Source organism: Panthera tigris, chromosome A1 (genome assembly GCF_018350195.1).
Source record: "Panthera tigris isolate Pti1 chromosome A1, P.tigris_Pti1_mat1.1, whole genome shotgun sequence".
Lineage (NCBI taxonomy): Eukaryota > Metazoa > Chordata > Mammalia > Carnivora > Felidae > Panthera > Panthera tigris.
The window spans coordinates 238053261-238077710 of record NC_056660.1 but is presented as its reverse complement, the minus strand read 5'-3'; the positions used below and the strand labels follow the sequence as shown (position 1 = coordinate 238077710).

At 49.8% G+C, this 24450-nt stretch overlaps 1 protein-coding gene and 1 long non-coding RNA gene across 7 annotated transcripts; one reads left to right on the top strand and one right to left on the bottom strand.

Annotated features, from left to right (window-relative positions):
- Positions 1-898: 898 nt before the first annotated feature.
- On the bottom strand, positions 899-2259 carry LOC122241733. Its single transcript, XR_006221960.1, has 2 exons — positions 2034-2259; positions 899-1130 (listed from the first exon to the last, which is right to left on the bottom strand). It is a non-coding gene; the product is annotated as an uncharacterized LOC122241733 (long non-coding RNA).
- Positions 2260-2345: 86 nt separating this feature from the next.
- PDCD6 (programmed cell death 6) lies at positions 2346-24006 on the top strand. Of its 6 annotated transcripts, none has more exons than XM_042998252.1 (6): positions 2346-2520; positions 3479-3540; positions 12646-12690; positions 13693-13845; positions 19466-19575; positions 23441-24006. In XM_042998252.1, exons 1-6 carry the CDS (start codon positions 2426-2428, stop codon positions 23537-23539), a joined length of 564 nt encoding a protein of 187 aa, XP_042854186.1. In that variant the 5' UTR covers positions 2346-2425; the 3' UTR covers positions 23540-24006. The 6 variants fall into 6 exon arrangements, with proteins under 6 accessions (XP_042854186.1, XP_042854185.1, XP_042854187.1 ...); XM_042998251.1 differs by having other exon boundaries at positions 13693-13851; XM_007087279.3 differs by lacking the exon at positions 2346-2520 and adding an exon at positions 2775-3103 and having other exon boundaries at positions 13693-13851.
- Positions 24007-24450: the final 444 nt, after the last annotated feature.

Genomic DNA, 24450 nt, shown 5'->3' with positions numbered 1-24450 from the left:
CCATCCAGGAGCACCACCTACATGGAAAGCTTAGAACAGACCTGGTTAGGAGGGAATTGAATCCCAAGATCGGCGAGGGGATAGGGCAAGTACATCAATACTTTAAGTGATTGAGTCAGCGGGACTAGGCAGGGGATGATCTGCCTCTTTTCTGTTGGCAGAAGGTCTCCCTGTGGCTGCGCAGCATTTTCGTAAGGAGGCAACAGGACTCCAGGCAACACTCCCATCGATGGCAGCTGGAGGGCTCAGAGGCTTGGTCCTGCCCTCCCAGTACAGCATGGGCTGTGACCCACCTGCCGTGCTCTATCCAGCCTATCAGAGCCAGAGACGTTCATTAGAAATAAGGGCCATGGTGAGGGAGGGATGCACCAGGCCAGTCTCTGCTGACGCCTTCTAGATTGATCTGTACATTTGGGTATATGTTGGTGGGAGGAGGGGGAGAATTTTCCCTAAACCTTCATTTTCTAGTCATTAATCTCTCTTTTAAGAGTCAGCCTTGGGGCACCTGGGTGGCTCAGTCGGTTAAGCGGCCGACTTCAGCTCAGGTCATGATCTCTCCGTCTGTGAGTTCGAGCCCCGCGTCGGGGTCTGTGCTGACAGCTCAGAGCCTGGAACCTGTTTCAGATTCTGTGTCTCCCTCTCTCTCTGACCCTCCCCGGTTCATGCTCTGTCTCTTTCTGTCTCAAAAATAAATAAATGTTTAAAAAAAAAAAAAAAAAAGAGTCAGCCTTGCCCTGACAGATGACGCAGGAAAGCAGAGCTAGGCCTGGCCTAAAATCTCCTTGCCTGTTTGACCGTAGGCCGGCCATGGTTTTCTCATCAGTAAAACGCAGACCTTGGTGGCTTGCCCTGAGGCGCTGGTGTGAGGGTTACTCAAAGGAACACTGACACACTAGGGTAGAGTCTCACTCCTTGTGAGCATTCAGGAAGTGCTCCTTCCTTTGGATGGTTTATTTTGCACACCTGGAACGAACAGAAGGCAGAACAGAACACTTCTAGGCCCTGCAGATGGTGCTGGCTGTGGCCATCCAGGTTGGGGACTTGGCCACAGGTTGGTGGAGAGTGACACTGTCAGGAGAGGGAGGCCAGGGCCTGCTGCAGTTGCGGAGATGGTTCTTGCTGAAGTTTCCCTACAAATCGTGTTGCAAAATCAGTTATTAATTTTGTGGAGTTAGAACAGAAAAGGAGCCAGAGATGGGACTACAGATGGATTTCAGAAGCCACAGATCAAAGACCTGTGGAAAATTCTAGAAAACATTATTCAATAACTGAAGTGAAAACTTTATGAGAAAATTAGAAACTTTTTGAATTCACTAAGTCATGGGAAAACCACACGTTAAGAGTTTTGTAGATTAGCCCTGTAGGTGAATGCCAAAGTCAGAATATTTTAATTTCCTTGAAGAACCTGCAAGAACCCTCTTCACATCGTGTGGTGGTTAGGATGCAGGAAAGCGGGCAGAGAGTGATCCCTGGTCACGTCTGTGGCCGCGCCAAGGGCCTGGATAATGTATCGGCGTCCTCAGAGAAGGGGGGCTCTGGGCTGGAGGCCAGCTCCTGGACTCTCGGTCCTTCGGGGACTGGGAAGCACTGTGGGAGGGTCTCGCCTCAAGAAACCCAGCCATGAGGACCAAACAGCACTTAAAATCCCAGGGGCTGGAACAGGCTCTGTAGCAGAGGGAACAATTTCCGGGGTCTGCGGGAAGCCTGCAGCGCGCTGCGGTCCCCACGGGGAGGGATCCCCTGCGGCGGTGTCCAGCAGCAGAACCGCCAGTGAGGTGCAGGCCGCGCAGGGGCAAGGTGACACGACAGGAGGACACGTGGGAAGTCTGACACATTCCAGAAAGACGCGTTCTTCCCCTCGGCCACGCTCACTTTGATGACTTTTTAAAAAGCTTATTGATTTTGAGAGAGAGTACGGGATCAGGGGAGGAGGAGGGGGAGGGAGAGAGAGAGAGAGAGAGAGAGAGTGAGTCAGTCCCAAGCAGGACTAACCCCTAACCCTAACTAACCCTAACTCCATCCCGTGCTCGAACCTGTGAGATCACGACCTGAGCCGAAAGCAAGAGTCCCTCGCATCCCTTTGATGACTTTTTGATGCAAAACTTAAACACGCTGGGGGGAAACCGCTGTCGCCTTGCGGGTGTAAGCGGTACCTGCGCCGGGTCCGTGGCCCTGGCAGCGCGCACGGGTAGCGCGGGATCCGCTCCCCCGCGCGCCAGGGCGTCGGTGTTGCTTAGCAACGGGGCCGCCAGGCCTAGGCCGCGCTCCAGCTGCCAGCGGGGACACGCCTCCTTCCAGCGTTCCCGGAAGTGGCGTAAGCGGTAGGCCCCGCCTCAGGAGAGGCGGAAGTGGAGCGGCCTCCAGCCTCCAGCCTCCAGCCCCCAGCCCCCGCCTGCAGCCTCGGCCCGGCAGTGCGTCTGGGCCCATGGCCGCCTACCCGTACCGCCCGGGCCCCGGGGCCGGCCCTGCTGGAGGCGCGGCGCTGCCAGACCAGAGCTTCCTGTGGAACGTTTTCCAGAGGTGAGGCCCGGCGCCACCCAGGCACTCACGAGGCTCCACCGGTCTCCCCTACGTTCTCCTTGGCCACCCACCTCCCGGCCTCCTTCCTGGCTCCCCCCCCCCCCCCACAATGCCTCTTCCTGGCTCCTTCCGGCCTCCCCTCCCCCCCCCCACGCCTTTTCCTGGCTCCTTCCGGCCTTCTCCCCCCCCCCCCTACGGCTCTTCCTGGCTCCTTCCGGCCTCCCACCCCCCAACTCCCTCCCCCCCCCCCACGCCTCTCCCCAGCCTCTTTACTGGCTCCCTCTGGTCTTCCCCTCGGCCTCCCTCCTGCTTCCCTTTGGTCTCCCGTCACCCTGACTCCCTTCTTGGCTCCCTCCGGCCTCCCCCTTGGCCTCCTTCCTGCTTCCCTTCGGCCTCTGGCCTCCTCCTTCCTGGTTCCCTTAGGTCTGGCCCCGACCTCGTGCCGGAAACCCCCCCTTTCCCCAGGCCCCTGTCGAGGTTGCGAAGCCCGTTGCAGGTGTCCAGGGGATCGCGGCCCCCACCCCTGAGCCTACAGCTCAGGGGATTGCTGCTCCGGGAGGGTCTTCGGGGATGCTTGTTTAAGGTAAACAGAAACACAGACTGCTCCAGCGCTGTTACCGTCCAGCAGCTGGGAAAGAAGCTGGAGACTGGCACTGCAGCATATTCTGTCCCCGGGTTGCCCTTCAGAGTGAATGAGTGACCAATGGTCACGGAAGGACGTCTGAGGCAGTCTTTTTGCTGTTTATGAAAAGGAGAGAATTCAGACTGTCCAAGGGAAAGAAAAGGAGAAAGGCTTGACAAGGCAAAAGGAGCCATCTCTTTGGGAGAACCTTGTTCCCATGCGGATTCGAGAGTGAGAGTTGACGTAGGCTCGGCAGAGGAATGAAGTGTTTATGCTTGACATGTTTTGCTTGTCCTGCTCTTTTATTCACCAGCTTAACTGGTCTTGATTTTGTAGGGTTGATAAAGACAGGAGCGGGGTGATATCGGACAACGAGCTTCAGCAAGCACTCTCCAACGGTGAGTGGGACCTAGTCGTCAGGACTTCTGCTGAACTTTGAGCCTGACCCACCTGTAGTAAATAACTTCTTTTCCCAAGTACAGAGGAGTTATGAAGGCCTAATTACTGTTACTGGCATGTGGTGGAGGTGCTTCTGATTTATTTTGCCAGTGGGTATCCTGCGCCAAGGACCTTGCCGAGCTGTTCCAGCCCCTGCATGGACAGGCGCAGGGAGGCACTTGAGAAGTGGAGGATAGGGTGTAGGTTTTAGGGAAGGATAGGAAGTTTAGCTTTGTAGGGCTAATATGCTTCAGGTACATCGAAGATCACTGATTCCTTTCGTGACTGTATCTCTTTGACCCCTTGGGAGAGGATCATCAAGGTGCCAAGGGCACCATGGGGAAGTGACTGGGATGTTGGGGATGTGGCTCTGGCAGGTGGATTATGGGAAGATGGTCTTATCAGTGGGAGAATACTAGGCATTCAGACAGGGATAAAGGACCATAGCTGTTACATGGCAGTGTGTTGGGGGCTCTCCATGGAGTTCTCTTCTTGCCAGTTTCAGCCTGATTAATCCACAGAAGTACTGTTTGAGACCTTTTATTTTATTAACTACCTGGCTCTTTTGCCTTTTAAAAAAATCCCTCAGATGCCACTGACTTTTCTGATTCTTAGATTTGTAGCTTGTCTTTCCAGAGGTGTGCCATTTAAGGTAGAAAGGGATCGATTCTAAGATGTTGGAAGACTCTTTTTTTTTTTTAAGTTTATTTTGAGAGAGAGCGCACGTGCATGCGTGTGAGAGAGTGGGGGAGAGTCAGAGAGACAGAATCCCAAGTAGGCGCCACACTGTCAGCATAGAGCCCAATTAGGGGCTCGAACCCACGAACTGTGAGATCATGACCTAGCTGAAATCAAGTCGGTGCTTAACCAACTGAGCCACCCAGGTGCCCCAAGATTCATTTTTATTAGTAGGAACCAGTTTGATGTTCTAGAAAAAGTAAGGATGCCGCCACCACCTCGCAGTGCTGGATATCGGGCTAAAGGAGAATACGTGCCCTCATTGTGGGTACATACCAGGCATTTAGTGTGGTTTATTGCCTCGTGATTTACATGAAGTGCAGGGTTTGTATTTACAGATTAATACGTTTAAAGAACGGTACATACCACTGACTTTTTTCCCCCCAGTATTTAACATATGTGGGCCACAGATATTGGTGTATAACTTCACATGTATTTATGTTGTTGAGTTTACGAAATTTTTCTTAAATTTTATTTTTAATTTTTTTTAAATTTACATCCAAGGTAGTTAGCATATAGTGCAACAGTGATTTCAGGAGGAGATTCCTTAGTGCCCCTTACCCATTTAGCCCATCCCCCCCTCCCACAACCCCTCTAGTAACCCTCAGTTTGTTCTCCATATTTATGAGTCTCTTCTGTTTTGTCCCCCTCTCTGTTTTGATATTATTTTTGTTTCCCTTCCCTTATGTTCATCTGTTTTGTCTCTTAAAATCCTATATAGTTGTGTTTACAAAATTAAGAAATTTCTTTATGGGGCACCCGGGTGGCTCAGTCGGTTGAGTGTCGTCCCACTTTGGCTCAGGTCATGATCTCAGGTTTCATGGGTTCGAGCCTCATGTTGGGGTCTGTGCTGACAGCTGGGAGCCTGGAGCTTGCTTCAGATTCTGTGTCTCCCTCTCTCTCTGTCCCTCCCCTGCTCTTTCTTTCTCTCTCTCTCAAAAATAAAAACGGACATAAAAAAAAAAAGAAATTTCGTTACTCTCATTTGACAATTGTGCCTTCTTGATTCCTCGCTTATCATTACTAATCTCTTTTCAATTTTTGTGTCTCCAGTACTTGGTTACACTTGGAGGAGTAGAAGATAAGGTTACTAGAACATGTCAGAAACAGCTGGAATCCAGCAGGCTATGACCTGGCAAATCTGGCTTAAAACTTTCTAAGTGTTCACCAAAACGTATGTCTTCACATTCTGTTAAATGTGGTCAGAGGTTCCAGAGGGTGGCCACTCCAGAAAGCACGCTCAGAGGTCATGCTTCAGAGGCATTCCTTCTGAGTTCTTTTCCAGTAAGTGAGGACCAACTCTTTTTGTCCATTTGCTTGAAGTTTTGAGGGTGCTGCCCAGGTTTGGGATCTCTGTGAAACCTGCCCCTCAAGAGTGATGGTCACACTCTGACCTCATTAGCATGACAGTGTCCACCTGGGGGCTCCTGTCTGAGTTCAGATCCTGGCTCTCTCCGTTCTAGGAATACGACTTCGGGCAAGGACTTGACCCTCCTGGGAGGGTCGGTAGAGGAAGTGCGCGCAGAGCGCTTGGTGCAGTGCCTGACACATAGCAGGGGGACTGCGTTGTTGGCTGAGTGGAAGAGGAGTATTGTCACCAGCCAGGCCAGGCAGCCAGCTCAGGTGCCGCATGAGGGGCAGCCACTGTTTGTAGGCACTGTGCCAGCATTTAACAAACCTGATTTCACATGAGCATTGTTGTTTGAGCCCCCGGGGCATGGTGGTGGGACCTAATCTGACCTATAGGGTTAGGCTTCTGTATTTTCACTAGAGGGTGTAGTAATGCCCCTAGTTCAGCTGGTTGTTAAAGAATATGGGTCTTTACTCTGTTAGAGCATAATCTTGAACTCAGCTCCTACTAAATATCTACCAGGAGCCTGTTTAAAAGAGAATGAATTTTCACAGTTGTCTAGAGGATGTTGGGTTCACCATTGCTGAGACCCTTTGAAATCAACACCTGCTCTAACCTAGTATCTGTCGGGACTGTCTCGGTGGCCCTGTGGAGGCCCTTTTATTGAGTTGCCCTGTGGGATTGCCTCAGCTCTTGTTCAAGACCTGTAAAAACTGGCCTCCCCGTTCACCTTGACAGAGGCATGCTCTCTGCGGGGTGACTGCCAGGCAAATGGCCGGCTCCCTTCTCCCTAGCGGGGACGGTGCCTCTGGTGTTCCAAGCACGTTTGGTGGCTGTTCTGTCTTGCTTTGTTTGCATTTTATTAACCCTGAATCTTTCAACCAGTTAGATTTGCCTCTTCAAATTAGCTGTGAAAAAGTTTAAATTGGTGGCTGGTCAGTAGCATGAATTTAGAATTTTAAGAGGGGGATTTTACTGATCTAGTCTTAGAACCCTTTCTTATCCTCCTACTTTCTCCTCCCATCCAGTATGATTAAAATTTACTTCATTCTGCTCTACTGTGGATATCTGCGTACATTTAAGTTCTTTCTGCAGTAAGGCAGGTTATGTATGATGCACATTCACAGAGTAGGTGGTATCCTATCGCTTGCGGAGTTACCCGTTGTGGCTTTTGAGCTGTAGCACAGGATTTAAACCCAGATGTGTGTTGCTGGCACCCCTCGGTGCCCGTGCTCATGTTGTGCTGTGGGTGTACTTCACAGCTAGGTGTCACAGCACCGTGAGCCCTGGTATCTTCCCATTTGTCTCCAGGAGAGTGTCCACCGCTTGCCGTGGGTCCTGTACTCCTGCCTAGAGCACCTGCCCTTCGTCAACATGAGGGGAAGCTGTGTGCATCCTGTGTTTCAGACCCCTGTCTGCCTTTGAGCCCCCTCAGCATCGCTGCTTTTTCTTGGACGCTCCCTGCTCTCCATTCTCTGTATTCTACACGATCATTGTCGTAGCTGTCTCTGGCCACTAGACTGTCCACTTCTCGAAGGAAGGCCAGACTGGGCTCCCTCCTCTGTGGAGCTGCTCTGTGTGCCCAGGCACTGCTCACTGGACGGGCCTGTGTCCATCCTGTTCCCCCCCCCCCCACCGCCCCCCGACTTCCTGGAGCTGATGCAGTTGAAATTTGACTTCTGATTGCTCTCCCAGTATTGGGGTTCTGTCTTCATATTAGAACCGGAATAGTAGGCTATTTCAGGAAGTTGGTTTACTTGGTCTATTACTGGTTAGAAATACTGAAGATACAAACTTGTATGATTTCTCACTTTAATTAAATCTGTGCCTGTGTGCTCTCTGCTAATATCCAGTTGAAGCCATCCTGAAGAAGTACTTGTGGGTCCCATACACTGACTCCTTTATAAGACTTGTTTCCATAGGAAAGTTTCTAAAATTGGCTGCTCTCAGGAAGGTTTGTGGTTAACAGGTATGAAGAAAGACAGAAGACGACTGTTCCCTTGCCTTCATTTTGAAATAACATCTCATAAACTATCTTGAGTTTAGTACCTTTTTTTTTCCTAATTTGCACATTATTTCTTGGAATTATGGGAATTTTATTTTGCTTAAGCCTCTTTTTTGTAGTTCTGCAGGTTTGTCTTAACCTAGATAGGTATTTTGTGGAGACTTTTTTAGCTGCACTTTAAAAAAATAATAATTCATATATTCTTTTTTTTTTAATCAAAATAGAGTTCTGGCTTTCTTGAGGATCCCATATTAAGAAGAAATGGGGGGGGGGGCACCTGGGTGGCTCACTTGGTTGAATGACCAACTCTTGATTTCAGCTCAGGTCATGATCCCACGGTTTGTGAGTTTGAGCCCCACATCGGGCTCTGGGCTGACACTGTGGCATCTACTTGGGATTCTCCTCTCTCTCTCTCTCTCTCTCTCTCTCTCTCTCTCTCTCTCTCTCTCATACTCACACTGTCTCTCTCTCTTTCTCAAATAAATAAACTTAAAAAAAATAAAGAAGAGAGGCACCTGACTGGCTCAGTCAGTTAAGCATCCGACTTTGGCTCAGGTCATGGTCTCACAATCCGTGAGTTTGAGCCCTGTATCGGGCTCTGAGCTGACATCTCAGAGCCTGGAGCCTGCTTTGGATTCTGTGTCTTCCTCTCTCCCTCTCTCTCTGCCCCTCCCCTGGTTGTACTCTGTCTCTGCCTGTTCCTCTCTCTCTCTCTCTCTCTCTCTCTCTCTCTCTCTCTCTCTCTCTAGTAAATAAATACTAAAAAAAAAAAAAAATGGAAGAAATGAGAGAAATCAGACCATATAAGCAGACTGTTCCCTGCACACCAGTGCTTCTGGTCCCATCACTGCTCCTGCCCTGACAGTCCCAGTTTGGTGGGTAAGGGTGTTTGCTGCTGGTAATGCAGCAGGGACACTTAGAGGTTTACCCTCAGCTTCCATCCGCCTGTGTGCGGAGAAGGGCTGACTCCGCAGTTGCTGAGTTGGGTTGCTCTGAGCCTGCTCCTTCCCAGGAAGGATTTTCATGGCCGGCTGCCTCCTGGGATATTCTGACTGAGAAGGGTGTTTGGCCCACTGAGGGCCCTGAGCTGTGTGGTACCTGTTGGCCTATATAGTTGATCCCAACAGTACGATTTATGGCAAACACCTGCTTTCCCTCTGGGTCTCTGGAGCGTCCATGCCTGCCTCCCCAAGAGAAACCCTGGGTTGTAGACTGGGGAGTTCCCTAGCTGACAGTACTTCGCCTCTGTCCTCAAGACTCCTAGCTGGAGGAGTGAGGACGTCCTGTGTGGCTCCATGAGGGGGTCCCTCTGGGCGCTGCACGGGTCTCCACCGGAATTCTCCTAGTGCCTTTCTCTGCTCTGCTGATTTTACTCTGGCCTTTCATTGTAACGAACTGCCTGAGTGTTGGAGTCCTAGTGAGTCGTGGAGCCTGAGGGTGGTCTTGGCAACTCCAGCACAGCCTGTCGTGTCTGCTCTTCCCAGAGATGCACCCCGCCAAAGTTGCAGATAGAAACAAAATAAAGTCGGGGTTCGATGGACCTGGCTTTGCCGACAAGTTTCTCCGTGACCTTGAGCACATTGCACTTCTGGCCCCAGTTTCTTTGGATGTAAAAATAGGATGACTGGAAGTTTAGATCCTTTTCCCCCTGGAGCCAAGCCCCTCTGCACCAGATCCTGCATCTGTCTGCTGTAGAACTGGGAGACCGTGTGTCTTCTGGGACTGAGTTTACAGTGTTTCACTAGTAGTCACTTAGATTGTTTTTAATTTTCATTAATGTAAATGCTGTAGTAATTTGACCCAGACTTTCATAGAACCAGTTTCCAGCTGTGGCATTTATCAGATCAGTGCTGTTGATCAGTATTTCAGAAAGGTCATGTTTCTGACTGTGCTATTTGAAGTTGTCATTCCAGCACTGGCGAAGTCTGGGACTGTGCTGAACCTGAAGAGACACCGAAGTTCTGCTGATGGTGTGCATTGGGTGCCTGTGCTGTGTGCCCGTCCCTGCAGGATTTGCTTATACCTCCTCATCTGTAGCTCCTCTCTGGCAGAAAAGGCCAGGAAGGCTGGGAGTTCTAGGTCTGATGCAATAAAGTGGAAAGAGATCACCAGTGATGATGTAGAAAAGTCTCATTCTGCTGCTGTTGTTGCCCCTAGAGATTTCAAGTAGTTAAGTGTCTCGATTGTGCAAATGCTGGATGTTGTGAACTCCTAACCCCAACCACTCCCTAAAGCCAAAGTTTAAGCTTGTGGTTAACGGGACATAATTTCAATAAGGAAAACTCTTCGGAGAGAGTGAAAAGACAATATATTACCAGAGCAGAATGGGTTTTTTCCCCCTTGGAAAATGGAGGCAGATGCAGGTCCTTGACAGAATTTGTGTGCTTGGGAGTTAAGTGGAGAAATGGTAAGGCATCCTGATGGGGGCTGTCTCTACAACCATGGATGGTTCTTTGGGCCATTGTCATTTGCTTAGGGTGGCTTCTTAAGGCTTCAGCCCTGCTCCCAAGTTATAGGTGACAAAAGTGTATTAAATTTACGTGGGAAATGACATTTCTGTATTCTTTAGTTCTTTAAGATGAAATTGAGGCAGGACACCTAGAAGTCTAGGTAAAAGTCCAACAGGCAAGCTTTTGCAAGATGACTGGTTCTGACATTCAAACATGCTGCTGTCTGGGAGAAGCAGATGGGAGTGTTTGAAATCGTAGGTGGCCCTGAAACCTGGGCTAGAGGGTTATGGAGTTGTAGGGCTTGTGAAAAAAGTCTACCTTTATAATGTACCCCCTGTTTTTAGTGAGTGTGTTAAATTGATTATTTGCGTTGTATTTTCTTACAGAAAACTGTTTTATAAACCACTTAAGAGTTTCAGGCTGACGCTCAGGTGCATTTAGTGCTTAACACAGCTGAGATATTAAATGTGTGCATGTTGCAGTTTCATTGTGGGTTGCTGAGCTTTTTATGTTTAGTCTGAGAACCAGGCCACAAGACCTAACTGTTGGCTGTCGTTACCCCTTGGATTCTGTGCAGAGTCGGGCCCCGTTTGGGTACCGAGAAGGATGAGCAGGGGTACCAAGAGGTTGCCTCCTCCGCCTTCCCCTTGCGCGATAGCCCCGCAGGAAACCTGTGGGTCTCCGTCCTTGACTCGGCGCATGGTGACCGGTTGCTCTCCGGAGCCTGGGACCCCTGCCATCCGCAGAATCCTCCAGCATGGCTGCCAGTCCCCACGGGCCACCTCAGGGATGCGCCTTCCCTGGGCACCCCACCTGTGCCTTTCCAGGTGGCTCCTGGCTTTCACCACAACAGGTGCTCACGTTTGCACACTACTCAGCTGTTGCACTTGTGTTGCTTTTGTTTCAAACTCGTTTGGCCGAGTCATTTGCGAGATGGCTTGTGAGGCTTCTGCTCACAGTCAGGATGGCCTGCGGGGGCCGCCCTCACCTTCACAGATTGAGAGCGCATCGGCCTGTAGCAGAGGTGAAGGGAAGACAAAGGAAAAGTGAATCGGAAAAGGCTTCAGTAGGTGCATTAGGTTCCTAGGGCTTCTAGTCCGTGGTGGGCTGTCTCCTGTGGACACAGCAGGTCGCTGCCTGCAGCAGCTAGCTGGGAGGGAGGGAAAAACAAATGAGGTGAGGAAGTGACACTCTCTGTCTTTAGAACTTTCTTTTCTGTTGCGTTCTCTGTAACATAGTTTCATGATACGGGTTTTCAATAACGTGCCCTAATAGCTTCGTATACAGTCTTCTGCCGGCTCTGCCCCCCCCCCCCCCCCACCCACGAACGTCTGTGAAGCCTGCAGAAGATGCTTCTCCAACCCCGATGTGCCAGGCACAGGGACAGGTGTGCCCCTGCCTTCAGGGGAAGAGCAGCCTTCACCGAGTAATTACGGTGGCACTTGTTCCCAAGGGGGAGCTCGAACCTGCGCTGATAGAGCTGACAGATTTAGCTTAGGGGCTGCGGGGAGGGACGTGGGGCGCTCAGGGAAGGCTGTGCTGAGGACGCGTTTTCCCGTGGCTTAAAGGAGAGGTGAAGGTGAAGGATGTGCGTGTGTTGGGAGGCACACCTCGGGTCTGGAGAAGCGCGTGCGTGAGCCCCGAGGTGAGCAGGCACAGCCTTTGGGAGCCGCAGCGGGAAAGCCCAGCGTGGAGGACGGTTCCCTTTGGGACCATAGTTCCGAGCGAAAGGTCACGATGCGAGGTCAGGGGGTGGGTCTCTGTGAGAAACACGGAGTTTTATACAGAGAGGGAAATATGAGGTGATTCCATGCAAGTGGGGTGTAGGGAGAGACCCTGCTTTCCCTCCACATTAAAAACACTTTTTTTCCTTGTTTTTAGTTAGTGTAAAAATTGGTAATGGTGTAAATCACTCTGAAAACAGATTTGGGGGCGTAAAGGTATCTAGTGAACATTTCATTATCAGTTGATAAACGGTTCTGTCAGATTCAGCAGTCTCTTTATGACAAATATTTGGTAATATCCCCACTACTATACGGAAGTGGACCCTAGGGTGCCATAGTCTGCTTTTTCACACTCGCGAGGAAAATACCGCGCAGACTGTAATCTTAGGAGAAGACTTTAAGGCATGGTTGTATGGTATGTTTTTCAGTATACCTCTCAACTTACCTGGTGGCTGAACGCCTGGAAAACTGAGTGTATATTAAAATACTCTAAAGCCGTATCTTGTTTACACGGTAAAGTACCCAGCTTCACGTCATTATAAACAGCTTGGCATGTTAGTCTGTTGGGGCCAAGGGACTCCTGCACAGTGTGGGATGGGACCCCAACCATGACGTGCTTACAGCCCCCCGTGGTCATGGCAACCAGAAATGTCCCCTGGGGACAGTGTCCCTGCTGAGCAGTGTGGTGCCAGGGTCTTCCCGTGACCCCCAAGTTACTTTTGTTAGGTTCAGATGGTACAGATTCGAAACCTAGAGCTTGCTGGTGTCTGACTGTAATTCCTGTCGCTTATTTTCAGGCACGTGGACTCCATTTAATCCAGTGACTGTCAGGTCAATCATATGTAAGTAAAGGTGCTATTGTCCCGCCTGTGCAGGCAGGCACCTGTCCTGCTTCATCCTGCCGTCCCGGCTGAGCACTTGAGCTCATTGTCTGACGTGTCCTTTCACATCCTGGTTCTGAAGAGTTCAAGTACCTACAGGACCGGCGCGCTTCACACACCGTCCGTATCTGGCACGATTGTTGACTGGCGGAAACACCCGATACTCAGTTTTTGACCTGAGTTTTCATTCTGTGCGCTTTCACTGAATTATAGTGTACTTCTGAGCAGCCGAGAGCGCTCATGTTTCAATCTTCCCTTAGCGTCTCTTCCTGAAAAGAAACCAAATGATTTGTCATTTTCTCAGCAGTAGTTCAGACTGAGTTCATATATATATTTTTAGCCATTTTGCAATTGCATGGAGATGTAGTTGTAGGTTCTTTCATATTTGGACCCGGAATTGGGCTGGGTTTTTTTTTTGTTTTTTTTTTTTTTTAATGAAAAGTCTTCCTAAGAGAAAAAACCTGAAGCCAATAGAGTCTTCTTGTCACTGGGGTGGGCCTGCGCTGGTGGGCGTAGGTCCTCTGGGAGAATGGAAGTGGCGGTGCCCGGAGTTGGGCCCAGGTCTGGGAACTGAGAGAGTGGAGGGGCTCCTTCGGTCTGCACTTTGCTTTCTTCCTGGCTAAGTGAGAGTATCCACCAGGTGCCGTGTCTTTGTAGCCTGCTTCGCTGTGAAGCGTTATTTGTGTTGTGGCTCTGCCCGTGTTTTCTTGCCCTTCCCTCTTTACCGTGTGCCTCACGTCTGTCTAACGCGGCTTAGGGGCTGTGGCCGGAGAGCCAGCCGGCAGAGGTGGTCTGGCCCTCCCAGTCAACGAGTGAGCATTTCTTGGCCGTGGGCACCTGCTGGCCGAGCACCGGCCTGACCCCGAGGCGGGTGTGGCCGTGGCTGTGCTGTGGTCGAGCTGCTTGCCGATGACCGACGAGATGCCAGCTGCTGCACACCACTCACGCTCCTTTCTGTCTCAGCTATGTTCGACCGAGAGAACAAGGCTGGCGTGAACTTCAGCGAGTTCACTGGCGTCTGGAAGTACATCACAGACTGGCAGAACGTCTTCCGCACCTATGACAGGGACAACTCTGGGATGATTGACAAGAACGAGCTCAAGCAAGCCCTCTCAGGTTTTGGTAATTCACTTATCTTGATTGTGTAGCATGTTTCATTTTGGAACCTAGGTGCCATTAATGTTTTTTTACTTGGTTCATTTTACTGATTTTTTTAACTATGACTTTTTTTGGCATACAGATTTATACTTTGATACTTTTTATATCACGAAGGCTTATATTTGACCTGAAGACTTTTATGTGGGTTTTTTTCGCATCCAAAATGAGATAAGGGCTATACAATCATTTCTCACTTGTGAAATGTAGTGATGTCTCACTCACATTGAGAATGAGGCAGCTTTGGAAACAGTTTAACGTGAATAAGTGAAGAGAAAATGTCGAGCAGCTCCTATTTCTTGATACATCACAACACGTGGCAGGATGATCCAGACACTCGTCGGAGATGATTCTGTAAGCTGCAGACACAGTGTCGGCAGGCGTGCAAGTGCCCGTTCTCAAGTGCGTGCAGGCTCAAGTGTGCTGTGCTGCTGGGAGTGTTCGCACGGCCTTCCAGAGTGGGTCAGTGGGCCCTCTGATGCGGGGGTGTGGGTCTGAGAGGAAGGTGGGATTTCTGGTGTGTAGGGCTATGCAGACATGGGGTATTTGTCCGGGGCTTGTGGGAGTCTCACCCAGAGTCTGGTGTGTTTGGGATGGTCTCACTCAGCCCTCTGTTCACTGGGCCCCTATTACAAAACCCCTTCTATATTTTGCTTAAAAGTCTGCTTATAAATGCCAGCTAGAAAAAAAATTAGGCAAGTTTGTTTATAATGTACTATTTTTTTTTTTTAATAATATACTGTTATGGGTTGCCTGGGTGGCTCAGTCGGTTGAGTGTCCAACTTCAGCTCAGGTCATGGTCTCGCGGTTCGTGGGTTTGAGCCCCACGTCGGGCTCTGTGCTTACAGCTCAGAGCCTGGAGCCTGCTTCAGATTTTGTGTCTCTCTCTCTCCCTCTCCCTCTCCCTCTCCCTCTCCCTCCCTCTCCCTCTCCCTCTCCCTCCCTCTCTCTCCCTCTCCCTCCCTCTCCCTCCCTCTCCCTCCCTCTCCCTCCCTCTCTCTCCCTCTCCCTCCCTCTCCCTCCCTCTCCTTCCCTCTCCCTCCCTCTCCCTCCCTCTCCCTCCCTCTCCCTCCCTCCCTCTCCCTCCCTCTCCCTCCCTCTCCCTCCCTCTCCCTCCCTCTCCCTCCCTCTCCCTCCCTCTCCCTCCCTCTCCCTCCCTCTCTCCCCCTCCCTCCCCCTCCCTCCCCCATCATGCTCTGCCTCTGTCTCTCAAAAATAAATAAATGTTAAAAAAATTTTTTTAAGTTAAAGTTATAATAATATACTGTCATAATGTATAACGTACTTCTAGGTATTTTGAGTTTTAATAATACAAAGCACATTTTTAGTTCTTATGTTAATGTGTTATTAACTTCTGTCCTTCCCCCATTTTTCCTTTGGGCACATACTTCATGGCTGTCTTTCTCTTTCTCTTAGTTTGTTGCCTTATGAATTCCGGTGGTATCCAGTTAGAGGCCCCGGGAATCCATAGCACGTTTGTGTTCTCAGCTCACTGGGTGTGGGTCAGGGTTAGGGCAGGACTTGACCTCAGGTTCGCTGCATTGGGACTGGGAATGCTTCTGACTTTGCTCTACCTATAGGTTGGGGAGAAGGTCAGGCCGAATGGAAGATCTGGGAGGGGTGGCCGGCAGCTGTCCACAGATGGTGGTCCTGGGGCTGCAGGTAGCTGGAGGCCCGGCTGGGCTGAGGACAGCTTGGGAGGAACCTGCATCCTGTGAATTACTTCCAGACAAGTGACCTTAGGTGTCAGGGAACATGGCATTTTGTAAAGTTGTCAGGCCCAGAGCCCTCTTTTTACTCAGTGCCGGTGTCCAGTGGGTCCTTGGAGCTCACAGTGGGAATGCTAGGGTGGGCCGTGCCACTGGCCTCTCTGACCTCCGAGTGCCCATCAGGCCCTGGCATCTGCAGCCATGGCTGCATGGTCACAGAGGTCATGTGGCGCTTCCTTGCGGTAAGGAGCCAGCAGGCCCTCTTGGTCTGGGCAGGGCCGGGCTCCTTCCTGACTTCTGAGCGCTTTCTGGAGAAAAGTATTCTGTGGTGCATTGTAGTTATTCTAAAAGCTTCTCCCTGTGGTTGGTTCTTGATTTCTGAGAGCCTGCTCTGGATCCATGCCTTCTATGAAAAGGAACATTATTCTCCTTTTCACATAGTCATCACTTTGGAAGATTTTCTGTAGTAACTGAACCAAAGTCTGTTCGGTTTTGACTCCTAAGGCCAGCTCTCTTGCCCTGGTCAAACAGGGGGGCTGCATTTCAGCTCTGCATGTGTGTGAGGGAGTCTGGGGGTGGGGGGCAAGCCCCACAGCGTCCTCCGACCTCTGTCAGCTCCACTTGATGTCTCAGGCTGGTCCTGGTGGCACTGGGTCACCCTCACAGGCCCCGTGCTGGGTATGATGGCTCACACATCCCTTTTGTAAACCCATTTCTAGTATGTGCTATGCACCAGGTACAGAGACCTGGAAATAAAGAGGTGTGTGGGGCATGGCCCTCACACTCCTGCTAGCGGGGAGCTGACCGCTCCCACAGTGGGAGTCTGCTCACGTGCAGGGCGGTCCTCCCCTGTGGGCAGGGCAGCGGGCACGGGGCTGCTCCCTCTCCCTCCGCCCAGCGTTTTTTGGTGAAGAGGTTATGAAAGTTATCAAGTGTCAGGACCCTCCATTCAGTCGTCACCCATCCCAGCCGCTACCATTTTCATGCTGCATTTGCTCTGTCCCCTGTTGTGTGCCAAGGCTGACGGGGCCTGTGCGCCGTGGTCCCAGCACACTTCATTCAGCAGCGTTTCCCTGGGGCGTGTGCACTACGTCCACGAAATCCGCACCATGACCCACCTTAGAGGTTAACCGTCCATTTGTGTGAGTTAGGGTCCCAGCAGGTCCACAGGCAGCCCCCACCCCTTTTTCATGCCATTGGCTGGTTGTAAACATGGGCCTGTCCCTTGCTGCAGTCTCTGTCCCCTGGAGAGTAGTTACTGAAGGTATGCTGTCATGCCAGGCTGCTGAGAATAGGTGATGTGGGGTCTTCAGGGTAGCTCTGATGTCTCACCCCTCCTGCGCCTGTTAGTTCTAAGGAGAGAACTTCATTCTCTTAAGGTCAGGGTGTGGCCCTGTGGTCAGTGTGTCAGGTCTGAAAGGGCCCAGTCCTGACCAGGGTCACAGGCTGGGGCTGCACATGGAGAGCATCTCTTTTTTTTTTTTTTTTTTTTTCATTTTATTTAAGTATAGTTGACAGACAATGTCGTGTTAGTTTCACGTGTACAACATAGAGATTCGACAACACTGTACATTACACGATCTGAGTCACCACGCAGTGTTCTGACAGTACAATTGACTATGTTCCCTATGTTATACTTTTCATTTCCTGACTCACTTATTTTATAATCTGAAGTTTGTGCTTTTTAATCCCCTTCACCTATGTCACCCACCCACCCTCACCTCCTCCTCTTTGGCCACTACCAGTTCTCTGTAGTTATGAGTCTGTTTCTGTTTTGTTTGCTCATTTGTTTTATTTTTAGATTCCACATATAAGTGAAATCATTTGGTATTTGTTTTTCTCTGCCTTATTTCTCTGAGCGTGATACCCTCTAGGTCCATCCATACTGTGACACATGGCAAGGTCCCATCCTTTTTTATGGCCGCATAATATTTGTGTGTGTGTGTGCACGCGCACGCACGTGTGCACACACCACATCTTTATCCATCTTTCGATGACCACAGGCTACTTTCATATCCTGGCTACTGTAAATAATGCTGTAATAAACACAGGCATTTTTATATATCTTCGAATTAGTGTTTTCATTTTCTTTGGGTAGATACCCAGTAGTGGAATTGTTGACTCATAGGATAGTTCTGTTTATCACTTTGGGAGGAACCTCCATACTGTCTTCTAGAGCAGCCGCACCAGTTTGCATTCCCAGCGACAGGTGCAGGAGGGTTCCCCTTTCTCCACATCCTTGCCAACACCTCTTGTTTCCAGTCTTTTTGATACCAGCCATTCTAACAGGTGTGAGGTATCTCATTGTTCTGATTTGCATTTCCACAGGGCACCTCCTCTTAATTTATGAGGGTGGGGTTATCACTGTGTGGGTTTTCACTGAAGGAAGTTCTTAGGGAACAGTCTGCTCCCAAATTTTGCCTCTTATAGAAACATCCTTTTTATAGTTTGTTTGTTCATCATCCGTTTTTCTGGTCTGACTTCCTTTGGTTTTGTTCTCACTGCAATACTATTGAAGAGCAGGGAAATTGGAAGTTAGTCCCAGGGATGATAGAAGTTGCTTCCATTTTCTGTACAGATTGTGGAGATCCAGCCTGTATGTTTGTGACTAGGCCGGAGAGCGGCACCGCAGTGGCCGTTGTCTGCTGTCCACACCCTGGATGAGCTCAACCCTCACCAGCTTGGACCTCTTATTGCCCAAAGGCACAGGTGCCAAGTGTGAAGAGAGGAGACTCGTAGGGGTCAGGGGGAGTGGTTCCCATTCAGTACCTGCTGTCTCTGTTTTCTAAGTCATGGGTCCGGTTTTCTAATCAACTGGCAAGGAAGGGGGGCCCTGGATTTAAGTCACAGACGCATAGAGTATGCTGACCACTCTGGAAGGGTGCTGTCATGTGTGTGCATGTTTGAATCATTTTGAGAAAAGTAAGTGCTTTTGCAGGTAATTAACTGTGAAATTCACTCAGATAATAGGTGTATATATATCCTCGCAAAGATTCCAACAGGACCGAAACCAGTAAAAGTATTTTGGCCCCTGGATCTTCTCTCCTGAATAAGTAAGGACACCAGAGGCACACAGGTAGTGGGATTAGTAGAGAAGGAAGTAGATGTCTTCATTTAGAGCGGCCCCGAGGGGTATCCCACAGGCACATGGCCATTGTGTCTCTCTGTCTTTAAAACCACCTCCCTGCTGGTGACCTCTTCAAGACCTATTCAGTAAATTGGAGGTGGAATCAGTGACTCTTCGTCATAACATCTGATGGCCCTCAAGTTGTTATGAACTTTGTGAGGCTGCCTTACTCCATATAATCTTTTACTGCCTAATGTCTGTGCTACTTGATGTATAGGAGTACCTATCAGTTAATCTGCTGCTTCCCTAAGTTTACATTTTGTTTACTTGGAAGCTTTCAGTGATGTTTTATCTTTCAAATCTAAAATGAAACTTACCGTTTGTAAAATGATAACTTCACTGTATTCAGGGAATGAAGCCTTGGCCGCCCTGCAGGGTGACTTTTGGGGTGCAGCACAGTAGGGTGAGTATACTTGATGTGAACTAGTGAGCGCACATAAATGACCTGCTGTGCCTGACAGCTCTGGCCTCCGGGTTACGCTCACCCTTCCAGGAAGAAGCGGTGGTCCTCAGGTCAGCCACTCACAGGACTGCAGATGGGGAGTCATGGGAGGGATCGCAGAATGATGACTTCGTTCCTAGAGTGCATGCGAATGCATTTGCGCCTTGTGTTTCCACCCCCAGCCTCGGCCACTTGTTATCAGCTGCTGTAAGAGGCTGTGGGGCCTTTTGGAAGGAGAATGTGCGTGTTGACGGGGATGTCTGCTCTCCTGGCCCTCTCTTCACTCTCTGTTTTCTCTTCAAGGGTACCGGCTCTCTGACCAGTTTCACGACATCCTCATTCGCAAGTTTGACAGACAAGGGCGGGGGCAGATTGCGTTTGATGACTTCATCCAGGGCTGCATCGTCTTGCAGGTAATTGGGGCTCGGTGGAGGCTCACAGTGAGCTGAGCTGTGGAGCAGGACAGGAGTGTCTGTGAAAGCAGAGGAAAAGGGAAGTGCCTGCATTCTGGAATTTGCAGTTTAATGGAGTAAGATCAGTTTCTGGAGCTTATAAAAGTTTGTCTTGTCTGTGGAGAAGCAGTTATTCTGTTAGGTGGCGGTATGGCCTGGTAGTGCACTGTGTCCCTGTGGAGACCCTGTGCGGGTCCATTCGTTTGCAGACTGTTTTTGTTTTTTTTTTTAATTTTTTTTTTTAAGGTTTTTTATTTATTTTTGAGACAGAGAGAGACAGAGCATGAACGGGGGAGGGGCAGAGAGAGAGGGAGACACAGAATCGGAAGCAGGCTCCAGGCTCTGAGCCATCAGCCCAGAGCCCGACGCGGGGCTCGAACTCACGGACCGCGAGATCGTGACCTGGCTGAAGTCGGACACTTAACCGACTGAGCCGCCCAGGCGCCCCAAGACTGTTTTTGATAAATACGGTGTAGGGCTGTAAATGATTTTCCTTATGGTTTTCCTAATCACTTTTTCTTTTCCTAGCTTAGTTTACACAATACGTGCGCAAGGTATGTGTGAATTGGCTGTTACTGGTAAGGCGTCTGGTCAGCAGCAGGCTATTGGTGGTTAACGTTTTGGGGCATCAGAGTTCCATGTGGATTTCGACTGCTCCAGGGCCTGTTGCCCCCAACCCCCACATTTTTTGGGGGGGGGCTCAGCTGTATTAGCAGTCCATTCGGATGAGGTCATGTCTTCCAAATCCAGTGGGTTATTTACATGTGTTCTCTGGTACTTTTGTTGTGTTTTCATTCTGAGGAAGAGGATAAATTTTCCATTTTGATCTTTACTGTGCCCTCCCTTTTTGAGTGAGGTCAGCTGCAGGGGCAAGAGCTGGCTCCTGAGCACACGGGCCTTGTTCCCATGTTGCGGCCACTGCCAGCCAGCATCTGGTGGAGCCCGTGGAACCCACTCACCCCGTGCTTGGTGTTTCCCTCCTATGGCCTTGCTTCTTGAGCTGGGAGAGAAACTAGTGCGGAGGTTGAGGACCCTTTCCAGAGACCGAGGGCAGGAGTGCCCGAGTCTGCCCTGCTGTGCCCACACAGTCCCCGCTGCTCCTGTCTCTAGGTGAGGATCCAGGTTACATAGATTGAGGCTTAGAAATGCAGTGGACCAGGGATGCCTGGCTGGCTCAGTCGGGGAGCATCTGACTCCGGCTCAGGTCATGATCTCACGGCTCGCGAATTCGAGCTTCGCATTGGGCTCTCTGCTGTCAACGCAGAGCCCACTTCAGATCCTCTGTCTCCCTCTTTCTCACAAAAATAAGCAAGCATTAGGGGCACCTGGGTGGCTCAGTCAGTTAAGCGTCTGACTCCGGCTCAGGTCATGATCTCACAGTTCATGGGTTCCAGTCCGGCTTCACGTGAGCCCTGCTTCTCTCCCTCCCTCTCTGCCCCTTGCTCACTTGTGCGTGTGCTCTTTTTCTCTCTCTCAAAATAAACAAACAAACATTAAATTTTTTTTAAAAACTGCAGTGAACTGATAAACCCATAGATAGCTTTTAAAGTTTTTATTGTGACAAATGAAAAAAAAGTAATAGAGACAACAGTGTGATGAGCCCATGTGCCCCTCACTCAGACTCAGCAGTTAGCAGCTGATGGACAGCTTGATGTCATATCTGCATAACCGTAACACTCCCCCCACCCCTTACTCTGAAACAGATTTGGGCCATGGAAAGCAACTGTTTTATCTGTACATATTTCGGTAGGACTTGCATCTAGACAATGAGTCCTGGTAGCTTATAAATTTTTTTTTTTAATTTTAACATTTTTATTTATTTTTGAGCGACAAGACAGAGCGCCATCAGGGGAGGGGCAGAGAGAGAGAGAGAGAGAGAGAGAGAGAGAGAGAGAGAGAGAGAGAGAGAGACAAGGAATCCGAAGCAGGATCCAGGCTCCGAGCTGTCAGTACAGAACCGGACGCTGGGCTCCAACCCGCGAACCGTGAGATCATGACCTGAGCCGAAGTCTGACGCTTAACCGACTGAGCCACCCATGCACCCCTGATCCTTGTAGTTTGAATTCCGGTCGGGTTATGTCATATCAGCTCTAGAGGCCGCTGAGAAATGTCAACACTGTGGAGTTTTTAAATATAATTTGGAATTTTGGGAAACATTCTCTGGGTTTTTTTTCCCATTAGAATTCTAGATCAGTAAAAGTGAAGTTTCTGTGGCATGCTAAGTGCAGCACTCCGTGACTTCCTTGCCGATGAGGCAGGGAAAAGCCCCATCCCTGTTCAGGGCCTTGTTGGAGAGCTGGGTCTGCTGACATTTGAGCTGTGGCTCTCTCAAATGGGGAGAGCCTTACCCCATCTCTGCCTCAGGGTTTGGTGAGGCTGGGTTACACTTCTTTTGCAGTGTCGTCTGAACACTTAAAAAGGTGTAATGTAAAATCTCCTTATTCTCTGCATCTGAATTGCTCTAGGGTTAGACTTTTCATTTGAGGTTCTGTCCCATAAGTAAACATCTGATCCTTTTATTTCTTCTTGAGCAAAGGTCATTTCGTGTAGGGTTTCAGTAGCTGGGGTAATGTGATCTGAGTCCCACAGGGAGCTCGCCCAGCGCCTCCGCACTCCTGTGGGCTGTGGACAGGCCAGCCAGGCTCTCCTGCAGCCCCTGCCTCTGGGCCCCATGCTGACCTGGACTTCTGCTCCCACCCACACTTCCCACATGACCTCAAACATGGGGCAGAGGTGGGCAAGCTACAAGAAAAAAGTCCTGAAAAATGTCTTCCATCTGCCTTTTTCCAGAAAGAAAAAGCCTTTTTGAAAATTAGCGTTACAAAAGAACATGAAAATTTGTAGAAATCTTGGGAAAATACAATTAAAGTATAAAGAAAGATTTCCAGTTGTTCTTCAAGCCAGGATTAACTGCTGCTGGTGTTACTGGAGTTGGTCTCACATTAGCGTCTCACGCGTGTTCGGATGCTCCTGGCCACCACCCGAGTGGACAGTCAACTGTGTCAGGGGCCCCTGTTATTGTCCGCCATTTAATCTGCCGCAGCACCCGAGGGCCGGGCTCCAGCCTGCTCTCGTGACGAACCCGTGTGTTGTTTCCTTTTCTCGTCCTGAGGAACTGTACTACGCCTGCTTCCTTTTGTCACTTACGATTCCTTAGGCCTTTTGTGGTTGTCCGGCTGTCATCCGGAACAGCAATTGTCTCTGCTTTGGGGGGCGGGGTCTCCCCTCTGCTCCTGACCTGCTGTGGGGGAGTCAGGCTTGTGAACAGGCCAAGGTGGAGCCTTCTGGGTGGGGTGTGCGCGAGGGACCCTCAGGCTGGTACAGGGAGACCTACCTTCTGTGCTCTGTGGCTGAGGCTTCATCTGTTGGGAGCAGGTTGTAAGCGAGGGGCTCAAGTCAGGGCCGGTTTCCCTGTGTCCTGAATGGCAAGTGACCAGAGCCGAGGTGAACATTTGAGTAACCCCCACGAGGTTGGTCATAGAGCAGCGGGGGAGGACCCAGGTTTACCACTGGCCCACTTGGGGAACCAAGGCCCGGACCCAGGGCTGTCGTGTATAGCCTGCAACCCACCCCTTGATCTCTTAACCACCTTCCTGTATCCACGCTCCCACCTGACCTCGGCATCCCCTACGGTGGACAGGCCTGAGAGGGTGGTCAGGGTTACCTACCCATGCCTCGCTGCCCTGGTCTCTGTCAGAGTCGGGGTCGTCTGGAGACATGGATTAATTTGGGTTCCTAAATTTTTTGTTTTGTTTTTTGCCAAATAACATTTTGTTCCTTCTGTTAAAAAATATCGAGATCTAAATGACTGTTGTTTCTTCCCCAGAGGTTGACAGATATATTCAGGCGTTATGATACGGATCAGGACGGCTGGATTCAGGTGTCATATGAACAATATCTGTCCATGGTCTTCAGCATCGTATGACACTGGCCTGTGCAAATAACAGCACGACTTACGGAAGGAAGACTAAAAATGCCAAATCACCCTTTAAAGAAACGGAACACAAATGCAGCCAGATACTGTTCTTTCTTTAGATTTTATATAATTAACATTTGGGGACCTGACTGTACATATGTGGATAAGCTGATTAAGATTTTTGCAAATGTAACAATAGTTATAACTCACATACAAACATTTGATTTGAGACTGTTCAGTTGTGCCATGAGGTAAGATATAATAATGTTTCAAGTGTCTTGCATGCAAAAAATTCATCATGTGCATTTCTAGATAGCTCCAGTTCTATAGTGGAAATACTTTTATTAGCCAATAGGAATTTAAAAATAATAGAGAACTTGCACAGAGGCTTTTATGTGCCTTACATTTTTAAAACAGGGTTTATTGTACTTGTTTGAATATGCAACATAAACAATAAAGCAAATGCGCACCCCGTCCCAGACGGCTCAGATATACTCACGTGGGAGCTCCCAGAGGTCCAGGACCCTTTCTGGGGCGTCCGCCTGACTCTGCTAACGGAATCCAAGGAGACCACTGTCCTCTGTGACAGGAGTTAGTTTAAATTTCATAAAACTTCTTTGGACATAGAAATCCAAATTTGGTCTGGAAGCGTGTGGGTTTCTGTCACTTACAGTGATTCAGTCCTGCTCTCTGAGGATCTGTTAACTGTGGTTTTTGAACATGAAAGCGGGCTGCAGACATCTGGGATGGTTGCCCACGTCACCTGCTGTCGGCACACAGCCATTCCCGGGGGGCCCTCATCCTGCGCCTGTCAGAGTCCTCGGAGCCTGCTTTCTGCCTCTTCCCTCTAAGTGTGCTGCCCCAAGCCAGAATTTGGGGTGGGGGTTGTGAAGACATTCAGATGGGCGGTAGTGATTTTA

What these genes read in the sequence shown, in the direction of transcription:
- PDCD6 (XM_042998251.1), top strand. Translation starts at nt 2,426, where the DNA reads ATGGCCGCCTACCCGTACCGCCCGGGCCCCGGGGCCGGCCCTGCTGGA. An exon ending in GCAAGCCCTCTCAGGTTTTG is followed by an intron (nt 13,852 to 19,465) that starts GTAATTCACTTA and finishes TTTCTCTTCAAG; the next exon opens with GGTACCGGCTCTCTGACCAG. An exon ending in AGGGCTGCATCGTCTTGCAG is followed by an intron (nt 19,576 to 23,440) that starts GTAATTGGGGCT and finishes TTTCTTCCCCAG; the next exon opens with AGGTTGACAGATATATTCAG.